A 13,367-nucleotide genomic window follows, 5' to 3' on the forward strand; every position below is an offset into this window, starting at 1 on the left:
ATGTGTGCCTCTGAGGGGCAGTGTGGAGCCACACACGTATGGAGCACAAAGTAGAAGAAGAATGTTTTTATTGCGCTTTATCAATGTAACTTGTTTTTCACATATATGGAAGAATATATGACTTAGAGTACTGCTATATTACCGTTTGTGTTCGAATACTCATTAATTGAAGGAATATCACTCCTGGAACTCGATGCTAACTTTCTATTAGCCTGTCAATGGGATTTTGCATTGACTGTTCGCAATAGCACTGGCAATGTTTCAAAAACATATATGTGGGTTCACCACGTTCCAGTAGAATGACCCAATTATGAAAGTGCACTAACTACTCACCGGTGCCTCAATCTTGATGAGGGCGATGTCGGAACGCTCGTCCACGTCCTTGATTTTGGCATCGTAGATGGCGCCGCTCTTGAGCTCCACCTTGACGCGGTGCTTGTTGGCCACCACGTGCGCGTTGGTTACGATCTGGCCGTCATCGGCCACCATGAAGCCTGAGCCGCTGGCTACGGCCACCTCGCGCTTGGAGTACGTCATCCTTAAAAAAATAAGAATCCATCCATTATCTATACCGCTTATCCTCACAAGGGTTGCGGGAGTGCGTGCTGGAGCCTATCTCAGCTGTCTTCGGGCAGTAGGCGGGGGACACCCTGAATTGGTTGCCAGCCAATCGCAGGGCACACAGAGAAAAACAAACATCCGCACTAAAAATAATAATAGTAATTAAAAATTTTTTTAAAACACGCATAAAAGGCGTAGCTTTTTTGATCTACATTTATGTTGTGGCAACCTGACCCACCCATTTTGCGTGTTTTTTCAGCGTGAAATCTTATGCTAGGCTGAATAAGTTTAATCAATATATTCAATTGAAATGGTCCTTTTCATATATTTGCACTCTAAACATAATTTCAATACTCTTTGCATGCTGTTTATTTTATTTTGTCCATCCACTATAGCTACTGAAATGTTTGTTGTAAAAACAGTAAAGGTTAGCTTATGTTACCGTGCATTTTTTACTGACAAACGAATTAATTACCCTTGTTAAAGCATGATCTGCGACAGATGTGCTAAATATTGATCGAATTGGTTCCGAATGGAATTACTGTATTAATAATATGTAACCCATTTTATTGTTTTTTTTTTTCCCATTCCTGATGCATTGAAAAAAATAAATAAAACTGACCCAGGAAACCTTTTGCGGTTCCCAAGAGACAACAGGACAGGTAAATCACAGAAAGAAATAAAATCTAAATTTCAATTGCAAATAATGGAACTTTTAGTTTAATAAAAAGTGTAAAAATTAATTACATTCTTAATAACAATAATAACAAAAAAACTACCAGTTGAGCCAGAATGTATTCGGCATAAATCCACTTTCAGGCAGCCGTTTTGGCTTGCCCCATTGAGATATAAAGATGTGTGGCAGCGTCATGGGACTGTGACAATTGCTTAAAGACGTTGCTAAAATCGACAAAATGGTTGTGACGTTCTGCCTCTAATAGGATGTCTGAAAATTTTGAGATCAACCTCAAGGCAAAACCCTCAACCGCTCATTTTGGAAAAAAGATGGCATAGAGCTCCAATGTGTAAGGGGGCATAACAATATGTTCTATTTTCCACATAAACAGGGTGGGAGATGTGAGTGTCATAATGAACACCCTTCCTTACACACAGATGCCATCCCGCCTCTGACACTTCATTGGAAAGCCGGCAAATTTTCGAGCCAATCTAAATCCGTCCCTTCATTCTTTGCCAGTTTATACAGAACAGCTAAAAATTACAGTGTTTATAAATGACAGTAGAACAAATTTGCAATGAAACATGCAAATGATAAACAGAAGGGTACTGACCAGTGAGCCCTGAGGGACATCTTACATATGTAACTTAAGTTTTTCATTTATAGTTTCTACTATTAACTTCAAATATATCCCTTTTGTAATGCACATTTGTTTGCACGCATGTCTGCTTATTGCAAAACTAAATAAATAAACCCAGAAAAGATTCCCAGTGGAAAGTTTGCGGAAATTTCCTGGACATCAACCAGAAAACCTCCCCTTTGCAACGCCGGTGTCAAGTCAAACAAAAACAGCGGCGCTTTAAATGAGAGACAGATTCGAGAGGGATGACTCAGACTGGAGACACATCGCCGCGCAACAAACAACGCCGAGAGGAGCTACAGGTGGAGGCGGGCGACACAGGTGACCCAAAACAGGAAGCAGGAAGGCGAATGAGGAAAAAGACAAAAATGTTTGGATAGAAAAGCGCACTGCATTCTGGGGACCGGGTGCTTGAGTACACAGGTGGGCTGTAAATTTGAGAGCGCACACCCACACGCACACAGAAAAGAAAACACACACACACACAGGTGCTTGCTTCTTACTTGCGGTAGAGCTCAATGTGAACCACAGCTGGCGCAATTTTCTCCACCACGTCGGCAATGAAGTTGTACTTGTGTCTCGGGCTGTCTGGGTTGTCCTGAGCTGGAAATGCAAAGTAGGGCACACACACACACACACACACTCGTTGGATATGAGACAATTACACATAAACACAAGTCAAAAACCGACACGCTAAGTGACGTAAGAATACAAACAACTTGTCTTTGTCATAAGAAGGGAGGGAATGACAGTTTTAGTGCGGTGCAGACTGTCTCGCTCAGGTCTGACACACATCGCACAGTCACACACATAAACGGAAATACAACAAAGACCCGCAGACTGACGGCGTATTCTCACACACTCACACATTCTCTCACAAAAAGAACACGCACACAATCCACTCACCCACGCACACAACCCTGACATTCCTAACCTTCACCTTCACAGTTATCTCACCACCTTGCTTTTAAATATTCTACATTTCTTCTAGTAACCCTCACACACACACGCACACACCCACACACACACACACATCCCACTACCATCCCATGCCAGCCCACCAAGAAAGCAGTCATTTACTACGCACGCAGCGCTGGGCAAGTCAGGAAACGTTGCGAGGTAACACCTGGTAATTAAGATCTGTACCCACTCGACACTTTTAGCAGCGATCCCCTCAAAAAGCGTTGCCACGTAACGAGCCGCTTTGATTTGCAAATATCAGTCATTACGGCTCCTGGAGGAGACCATTTGGAGTCCAAAGCCTCCCAGGAAGTTGCACTTGAAAGCACGGAGGTAATGTTGTTATGAAGGGTGATAATTTAACAAAAATAGCGTGGGGCTAAAGAGGGAGGAAATTATTATTATTTTTTTATTTTTTATGATCACTAAATCACTCTCACCTGACTACACAATTATATGTTCGGATGAACTCGCTGATCCGTCCGCCCTGGCAGCACAAGCTTGGAATTGGAATTTGAAATGAAATGCCAATGCAAGAAGAATTTTTTTTTTTCATGCGGTCTCCTATTTCTAGTCAGCACTTGGGCAGCAGCATTTTGTACCTGACGAGAGACTTTTTTCAATAAAGTGACACAAAAGAGTGACAATTTTCAGCAGGCACCCATCTATATACCTTCAAGACCAAAACAATTTCCGTCTAATAAATCTGATATTGTTCATTGTAATCCGGATTAATTTATTGTTTGTGACTGTTAAAAAACACATGGGAAGATGTCCTTGGAAAAATAATCGCATATTAAATCGCAATCGCAATAATGAAGAGGGAAAATTTATTAATAAAATTATTTTATTATCTATTTTATTATCCATCCATCCTTCCTTCCTTCCTTTAAATCAATTTGTCCATCCATCAATGTGCCAACACGTTTTTCTTCCTATCATTCATCGATTTTTCCTTCCCAATAAATTTGTCCATCTTTTATGTCAGAAAAACTTTCCTTCCTTCCTTCTTTTCTCCCCTCATTCCACTCATCTATACGTCCTTTATTCACTCCGCCCATCCATCTTTTATTATCCACACTGTAAAACCTGCTGAGTCAGTTCAACTCAAACAGTTTGAGGAAACCAATTGCAATGGTTCAAGTTCACACCACCTCAAACAACTTCAAACAGAAGTTAACCTAAACATATTTTTTTCAAGAAGATTTTCTATGCAGCAACACTAGTGGAAACAAGGCATTCTGATAAATATTGCGTTTGTGGAATATGAGTTAAGCAGCAAAAACCACCTGTTTTTAGCCATGTCAGGGGGGCGGCCATTTTGTCACTTCTGTCGACTGAAAATGACATCACAGATGCTCAGGGCTCAGGTAAGGACCAATCACGGCTGACCTGTTTTCTGAAGCTGAGCCATGATTGGTCGTTACCTGAGCCTTTAGCAGTTGTGATGTCATTTTCAGTCAACAGAAGTGACAAAATGGCCGCCCCCTGACATGGCTAAAATCGGGTGGATTAACTCTTATTCCACAAACGCAATATTTATCAGAATGCCTTATTTCAACTAGTGTGTTATGTTTGGGTTGACTTCCCCTCTAAGTATTAAAAGACTATTGGATTTGACAAAAAACTCAGATATGTATTCTTATATGTATAACGCCAGTGAGTCAAGTTTTGCTTAAACATTACTACTCAAAATGAATGAGAACAATGGTAAACGGGCTTTCGCTTCAAAGTGCTTGAACACTGACTTCTCATTGACCTACTGATGACACAGCATCTTGTACAACCGACGTTCAACATTTTCAATAAGATGTACTGTTAGGTTTAACAGTGCACCCTCCATCCATCTGCCCTTCAGTCACTTATCCTTCAATCCATCCATCTTTGCCATCCTCTCATTCATTACCCGCCAGTCTTTCAACTGACCCATCCTTATTCTCATCCATCCTTCAATTCACCCTGACATCTTTCATGCTTGCCATTCATTATCCACTCATCCTTTAATCCACCCATCCGTCACTGTCCTTTCAGCCATCCTCATTTTCTTCCCTCTTTCCATCCATCCATCCATCCATCCTTATTTCTATACCCCCATTCATTTTTGACTTGAGCCTATTCATAATCATTCATCACCCGCCATCCATCGGTCCTGTAATCTACCATCTTTTTCATCCCTCCTTATTTACTTCCCTCCTTCCCTCAATTTTCACCCATTCATCAATCGATTCATCTTTGGATTCCTCCCATCCAGTGTCCCCCCTCTGTCCATTCGTCACCCATCTTCACATCCTTCCATCCATCCATCCCTCCTTTCCTCTGTGACAAATTTTGAGGAGCACCCCTTTCCCGCACAAACATGGATCCTCACGAGAGGTTTTCCTCTTCAGACACAGGCAGCGCAAAACAGAGAAGGATGGAAGAAGTCATGGAGGTCATCGTGTAGCATCATCGAGCCGTGGAATCGGCTCCAAATAAAGCAGCGTTTGTGATTATTGGGAGCGCTGCACGTCCTCCGCGTGCAACGAGATCCAAAACAAATTCCTCATGTTGGCATTTTCAGCCGTTGTGTCGAAAATATTTGCGGCGTCTGGACTTTAGCGCCACGCTCCCTTGCCCAGTTTCCTCACTCAACATCACCGTCATTCTTCATCATAATGCGTTTAAAATGTGTGTAAAAGCTAAGTTGGCCAATTTAAAGCGAATGTTAATCCTCAAGGGGGGGGGGGGGGGGCGGAGCAGCGTTTGGCCTCGTTGTCCTGCCAAAAGCAACACTTTTAGGAGTTTACATTAACACCCTGACATAAAGTGAGATCACTTTTTTTTTTTTTTTTAAATGTGGGCCCATTGCCGAGCACCTTAATAGAGAGAGTAAAAAGGGGTTCGTTTGGTTCAAGACTGTCCTGCTTTACTTTAAAGCTCCCTTTCAACGTGAACATCTGCAGAGAGGGAGCAGCGGCAATGACGGCCCGTGTTTTTCTTCCGCTGCCAAACAAAACGTTCCACGTTTCACTGCATATGTGGAAATTCTCGCTGCGGGAGCGTCGCATAAAGCCGTAGCGCTAGCCACAGGCTAGCCTGCGAGACCATAGCGTTCCTCTCGCTCATGAGTGACAAACAAACGACGGGCCGCCCGAACCGCTGCGCCCGCACGCCTTTTTGATGTGCGTGTCAACCTCCTCCCCGAAACGACGGGTTGCTAATTTTGTGTTTTCCTCCGCGTCGTCTGCCCGAGGAGGGACGGCGGCTTCCAATCAAAGGCAGACGTTCCGTCATGTGACTAGTGAGCGTGATTTACGGTTTGAGGGCAGCGGCAGAGCTTGAGAAGGAGACGCAGACGGAAAGGAGAGCGACGACCGAGCGGCCTTGGCTACGTTCAAACGCTGTGGGAGACAACAGGTGTTGGATGTTCGCCATTCAAGTGCGCCTGCTTCAGACATCTAGTCGAGAATGCGATGTCAGGGCAGTTTCGTGAAATCTGCAAACATGTGAAAGCACTCGAGTGGAGGGGTTCGTAAACGTTTTGGTAGCAGGCACCCCTTTCAGTGAAGAGATTTTTCCGAGGATAACTTCATAATCTTGACGTCAATTGAACATGACTACCATCTGCATCCCAAAATGTCATGACATGATTAGAGGTACTTTGACTTTTTTTGTCACTATAACATATTCAACGTTTTGCCCAGTGTGACGTATCTGATTTTTTTTCATGTGAATGTCTTCTTTTTTTTTTTTAAACCAACCTAGGACTTTTTCATAAGTGGATAGAAATCAAAAATGAATTTGCAAGTCTGGCACGAGGCGCGGAGTATATCTGCACAGGGGTGGGCTAGACTTTGTTTTTGTGTTTTCACAGACGCACGCAGCTTCGCGCAGTTAACGCTTTGAGCGCCGTTGACGTGAAATGTCGTCAACAGGAACCCTAACGAGTTGCGACAGCAATTGTCCACAACTACATTTTTTATGGGAATGCGCTGGTAAAAATCTTGGCCACCTCTGGTTTGATCATTAAGCTAGGAAATTTAAAATAAATAAATAAATAAATAAAACACATAAGTATGGCCAGCAGATGGCAGCATTGAGTATCTTTTGGATGAGCGCACCGTGTATCAAAACAATACAACATGGCGTACCTCTGGATATTCAACTGTTACCAGCAGCTTGTGATTGATCAGTGTATGTCACGTTTAATCCACTACAAAGAGTGTCACAAAAAAGTATTTAGATGTAGAAAGTAGAAGTAGAGCTGATGACGTAATGTATATATATTTACACACGCGCGCACACACATGCAAGGTACGCACAAACCCGCGCACACACTAGTAAATACTACTACTACTACTACTACACCTACCACTAAATCGTGCGCAAATAGTTTGTAAAGTTCGTCAAGTGTAAAATTGTTACACTGGTGAATATTTATAGACACATTTTACCATCAAAAGCACATGTTGCGACTGGTATGAAAGAAAAGGACTGTTCACATGTTTGAGGCACCACTAAAGCAAAAACTATTAGCATAAAAGTCACTGTTGTGCATTAAATATATCTTTTCACCAAAAGCTTGTTTTCTGCGCTTTGTGGTTCAAAATAAGTGATTTTGGTGAAACCAACCTGCGTTCTACTTCTGATTAATAATCTATCTAACAAGATGGCGGCGAATGGAGAGGTGCTAATTTACAAAGACACAGTGAGTGTTGGCAACTTAGCGATTTGGTTGCTATATTTAGCGGCTCGAGCGACTAAGGCGACTAGCGGCCCTAATTCCGAAAAGGAAGGAACAGACAACACGAGCAGAGTGATTTTCACAGTGTGCTCTGTATGACAAAAAAAGGAACATGGTGCAGGTTGCACTGAATATTACCAAATACATTTATACCGTACATGTGTACTTGCGTGTCCTGCATTCAACAGTAAAATAGACCTTATTAATGCACTGAATAATAACATCCTCTTATTCTCAATTGATAAAGGCAGGTAAATGTGTAGAGGCATCATACCACCCAGTTAGCAAATAAACATATACATTTCAGTAGCAACACACAAATAATGCACTTTAAGCATTTAAATTAAACATGCAGATACAATACACTTTTGATGAGTAAGTTTGAGTTTGGAGCTCCCCTGATTAGGATAAAAATGCTTTTCACATGACATCTTAATGGAGTGCAGGTCCACCATTTTATATAGAATAACATTCCCATCTGCTCGGGTAATTTACTCTCTCGCAGCCAGTGTGTTTTTGATAAGGCGGATGAAGTCCACATGAGCGCCGCATGGTGAGAGCGCGAGCGTCAAGCATTACATCACGACTTCATCCACAAAGTCAAAAGTTGAAAGGGCGCACTGGAAGAACGTGTGGCAACACAACAGAATAGGAGCTTGTTGTTCTAACCACGACAAGCTGGCACTGCGTGTCACTGACTCCACTTCAAACCACAAGCGGCCATTTATGAGGTCACGCTCGACAGCCTTTTGTGTGTATTTAAAGAAGGGAAATGATACGGCGGAACGTCACTCCGAGGACATTTGAGCGTGGTTTTCGTCGCTCGAGCCACATCGTAGTTGAATTTGTTTATTATGTGACATTGTGACCAAAGTATGCCTTCACAGTCTAATGAGATCAGATTCAAGAAATGTGATTATTTATAGGATTATGTTTATGTTAGATTCCAATTCATGTGTTTACAAGTATTACACGAAAAAGCTGTAGATGGCTCTGAATGAAAACTTGTGCAAAATATAATTGAGAGCATACCTCGTGTACAATATTTATCTATTTATCTTAGTAAAATTGCACATTTTAGTATATTGCACTTGTATTGGATCTCATTAGACTGTGCAAGTGGCAATTAAGTCACAAAATTGACAAAGTACAAACCGTGCATTTTACATAGACCAGGTGTGAAATTGGTGTTTGGGTTGATCAAATATACTAAATCGACCAATCAAGTAATAAATATTTTTCTCATTTTAGTAATCTATTTTGTACTCTATATAAATATTTTTTTATGATACTTTGATGTAATCTCATTTTAAAAATTTGAGCTAACTTAAAAAATAAAAACAAATTCACAAATATTTTAACATTCATGTGAAAACATATCTTAATAAAGTAATGGTACTCATTTTTATTTTATCATTTAAATTAAATACAAAGAGAATTAATGTACCAAATATATTTGTATTCATTTTTTACTGATGTGAATTTCATGTAACTTTTAACTTATTTCTATTTTTATAAAAACCATGCACATTATTGTATTAATGTATTAAAAAGAATTTCCCAATATATCGTTTTACTATTATTTTATGTACATAGTTTATTTTAATAATAGAATAATAATACATAGTAGTTAAATTATTTACTACTAAAAGTATTGTTTTTACTAATATTTTTTTCATTTACAATAAACCATTTATTTTAAATGCTCAGTGGGCCGAACTCAAGAACGGAACGGACCGGGCCGCATTTGGCCCGCGGACCGTAGGTTACTAACAATAAGTGTGGCCGAAGAAGAGTCCGTTTACCTTTCCCGCAGGCCCCGCGCTGAATGAAGATGACCGGCGGCTGCTGGAGCTTCTGCGCCCGTCGGCTGACCCTCTTCAGCTCGCAGATGTTCCGGTAGGACACTCCGTCGCTGCCGCAAACGGGCTCGACGGCTTTGCACGCGCAAATGCCCGTCTTGCTCCTCCGGCGCACGGTGGCCGTGTAGCCTACGCCGCCGGACACGGAGCACTCCAGGCCCTCTCCGCACACCGGGTCGCCGAGCTTGCCGCTGCCGCTGCACGCCTCGCCCTCGCCGGACGCGCACACCGGGCAGCACTGGCACACGTCGAGGGTCTGTCCCGCCGGGCAGTCGGCCGATGGAGGTCGGGGGCACATGGACTTGTCGCAGCGCGCCGGGCAGCCCACCACGAAGCGGCTGGAGCTTTGCGCGTCCGCCGCCAAAGCCAGAATGGCGCACAGAAACCAAAACATGATTGAACTGGGGGAGAAAAGTTTTTCTCTGAAGTCCACTTGGTGTGCTGCGCTTGCAGTGTTGACGGATGAGAGCTGAGGAGGACTAAGGAGAGAGAAAGGAAACTCCAGCTGAGTTTACGCTCCGCCGGCTCACATCCACGTTCTCTCTCTCTCTCTCTCGCTCTCTCTCTCTCTCTCTCTCTCTCTCTCTCTCTCTCTCTCTCGCTCTCCCCATTCTCGCTCTCCCCATTCTCTCTCTCTCTCTCTCTCTCACACTCTCTCGCTCTCCCCCATTCGCTCTCTCTCTCTCATTGTCTCTCTTTCTCTCTCTTTCTCTCCCTCACCACAACAAAACTTCTGATTGGCTGAGCCTAAGTGACGCATTCTAGCCAACCAAGGATGGCATCCAACACATCACAGACCTCCACCAAGACGAACGTTGTAATTTGGACTAGCACCAAATTCTAAAGTACATTTGGTGTCCTCATCAGAATCACTCTTTGCATGTAAACCTCTGGATGCTTCACCAAATATGAATTTGTAACAGTGTAACATTTACTTGATACAATGCAGTGAAACCGCTGCGGGTTCCGGGTCCCACTATTTTGTGTTGCTATTTTGTTCGGCCGCTCGTTTATTTTGGGTGTAATTCCACTGTCGACCACTGGATGGCGGCACATTAATTAGTTTGACACTGGGTAAACGAACAAAAACAGGAAGTACTTTCGCATTATTCAATGTTATTCCCCTTCAATCCTGCTTTTTACACCTGCAGAAAGCAATGACTGTAGGTTCATTTTCTAATGTGCATCTTTGGGCATGATTATTAATGTTTATTCGGGATGGCCGTCTCCTGATACCAGGTATCAGTATCGGCCGATACCGGCCTTATTTCAAGGTACCAGCTGCTTGTAAAGGATGTCGATAAAGGCCACCAATACTTAAAGCAGAAAAAAAAAAGAAAAGAAAAAAGACATTGAATAAGTCTTCCTTGCCAGTAGGTGGCGCTAGAATGCAGCCGTTCGACACAAAGGTCTTTGTTCAGAACGGTAACAGTCCGAAAAAAAGTGCCATCAAATATCTCTAATGTATATTGTGAGATGATAAGTCTTGTTAGTTTTGAGAAAAAAAAGGATTTGAAAAAAAAAAAGAAGGAATTATACTGTTCACATTGACATGAAAAAAAAAAAAAAAAAATTATTCGGCCTGTTGGGACACAGAGGCATGTCAGTGTTAAACCCAAGGACCGAGGCCCTTTGTTAAGGAGGGGGGCTCGTCTCTTAAGCCAGACATGTTCCCCCTACGCCCTGACCCGTGTGAGACATAAAAAAAAACAACCGCACAAGCCACAGTCGGTTTCATTGTGCCGCGAGGCGTCTAACGACTCCAGATTGACTACCTACGGTGTTTACTGGATATCAACCCTGGTAAAAAAAAAAAAAAAAAGTATGTCATGTGATCAAATCGCTCCTCAAACTTGTTTTACGGACGCTTGTGGGAGAAATAAACGAATCCTTAATCCTAGTACCACGCCGCGGTACCGTGTTCTTCGGTAAAGCCGTAAATTAGACTTGCACTTTCCACTGCTGCTTGATCCTCATTAGGCCGTAAGGTTTGCACGGATGCCAGTGCTGACTCATTTATTACGGTTTGAGGAAGAAAAAAAAAAAAAGAATGAAAAAAGGCATTCATTGTGTGTCGAAGGCCTACAGCTTGTAAAAGCGACCTTTGTGTTGTGTTTAAATAATTCTGACGATATTTTGTAAGAAGAAGCAACTTTCCCTTTGTACCCAACTGTGATGTCACAAGTGGGCAAATTCACAAAACACCGCCCCTACATACCTTTCGCCAACCATGCCTTGGCAGCCAGACTGGGTTCGCAGATCTAGAGCCACTTTTAAGTGACGGCCACACAAGCGTGTCTGACACATCATGTCAAAGCCAAAAGGTAAGCAGAGCTGCATTGAGTTTTGTTGGATGCCCAAATTAACGTCTGGCTTGCTAACCACCTGAGATGTGATTTTAAGATTGCGTTACTTACGTATGAAATATAAAATAATACGCTTAACACCTTCCTATCTTGCTCACTTAGTGGTACCTTAGGTTCCATCCTGAGCCTTACATTGATTAAATGCCCTACCATCGCAAATTAGAGGAGCTACCTCTTTAGTCTTATCTCGACTTAAGACTTATTTATACCCTCTCCTATTGGGGTAAACAACACCAAATATACAATTAATCTGTTTATTGCTCTGCTTTACCCTCTAACAACTGAGTTTTGGCCTGTTTTACTGCCGCTTCTCCTCTCCCCTCCTCTTTCCTCCCTTGCTCGATGGGGTGGCTAGCTATCCTCGCTTTTCGGGGGGGGGGGGGGCTATGATTAAATTAGCCAGTTGCGGCTTCACGAAAGCGCCATTCTTTCGCACTCCGAACATGGCGAGGTGAACATCTGCTCTGGAGGGAGTCTCCCCCGATAACACCACAAAAAAGTCACGAGGTGTATTCCTAGTCATTTTTTTAAAGGCTAGTATCATTTGACCAAATAATACCTGCCTGGCAATGTCAATACAACAGTGAGCAAAAATCATCTTTGATTGCATGTGTGTATCTAAAATTGTGCCGGAAACATGAGTCTTCTTACTTGAAGTCATTAGTAGTGGAGAAGTCACTAATTTCAGAGAAAGACGTCAGGGGGACCTCAAAACAGGGAGCAGACGAGGTTAGGTGGATGAAAAGGACCTCAAGCGTGCATAATGTAAGCAACACCCCAGGCCAGGGCAGGGCGGGGTTGGGCACCTCGTGATGTCTCCCGGTCTAAAGGGCTTTAATTAATCCATGCATGAAGCCACACAAGCGTCTTCGGCTTCCACATGAAACCTGTAGTGAGGAGAACAGAAATGAAGGTGCAGTAATGGGAGTATGACGAGGATGAATAAATATGTGGAGGCAAGGTGGTGTCCATCCATCCTGAGCTGGGGCTTATCCCGGCTGACGTCGGCTCGCCACCTTTAAAAAAAAAAAACCCTTCAAGGTTTGTCATAGATGTTCCAGGAATGATGTCACAAAACAATATATATTTCAAAACCAAATCACAAATGACATTTTTCCCACTGCATTGTGGGTCATCAACCAGCACATCTACGCGAAAAGAGGCAAGAATTGTGAGCAGGACAACTGTCTCATTTCAGACCCTCTTTTATCCTAATGTTTGAAAAAATTTGAAGAAAAATATAAATAGGTTCCTGGAATTGTGGCTGCACTGTGAAAAGACATAAATATGTCTATGGGATTGAATGAGTTAGATAGAAGGGCAAACCTTGTAGTTGGTGTTTTTGATTTGAAATATATCATTTGTGACACAACGTGTACAATCTGCCTGAAATGTACGTTTTTGGTTGTTGTGAAAACCCATATCCAAACTCTGAACCTCGGAAATGTGAGCTCACTGTGCTGCCAGGAAGGGGATCTAGTGAAACTAAATACTGTATACCCATTCAAATTACAATTAATACATTTTAAAGACATCTCAAAGAGACTGTATGAATTCCAATATGTACAACCACCATAAA

General features: G+C 42.5%; 1 protein-coding gene across 1 annotated transcript in view; it reads right to left on the reverse strand.

The window, feature by feature from the left end:
• The window catches only part of LOC147140040 (serine protease HTRA1A-like), a 29,112-nt gene extending 16,307 nt beyond the window's left edge, over nt 1-12,805 (reverse strand). Inside the window, exons 1-4 of the mRNA XM_086045584.1 lie at nt 12,440-12,805; nt 9,366-9,901; nt 2,381-2,480; nt 334-538 (exon numbers count right to left, since the gene is read on the reverse strand). Coding sequence (XP_085901710.1) covers nt 334-538; nt 2,381-2,480; nt 9,366-9,816 — 756 coding nt within the window. The 5' untranslated portion in view covers nt 9,817-9,901; nt 12,440-12,805. The remainder of the gene's footprint in view (nt 1-333; nt 539-2,380; nt 2,481-9,365; nt 9,902-12,439) is intronic.
• Nucleotides 12,806-13,367: the final 562 nt, after the last annotated feature.

Source organism: Filicampus tigris, chromosome 11 (genome assembly GCF_054856515.1).
Source record: "Filicampus tigris isolate MCC_2025a chromosome 11, RoL_Ftig_1.0, whole genome shotgun sequence".
In the NCBI taxonomy this organism is placed as follows: domain Eukaryota; kingdom Metazoa; phylum Chordata; class Actinopteri; order Syngnathiformes; family Syngnathidae; genus Filicampus; species Filicampus tigris.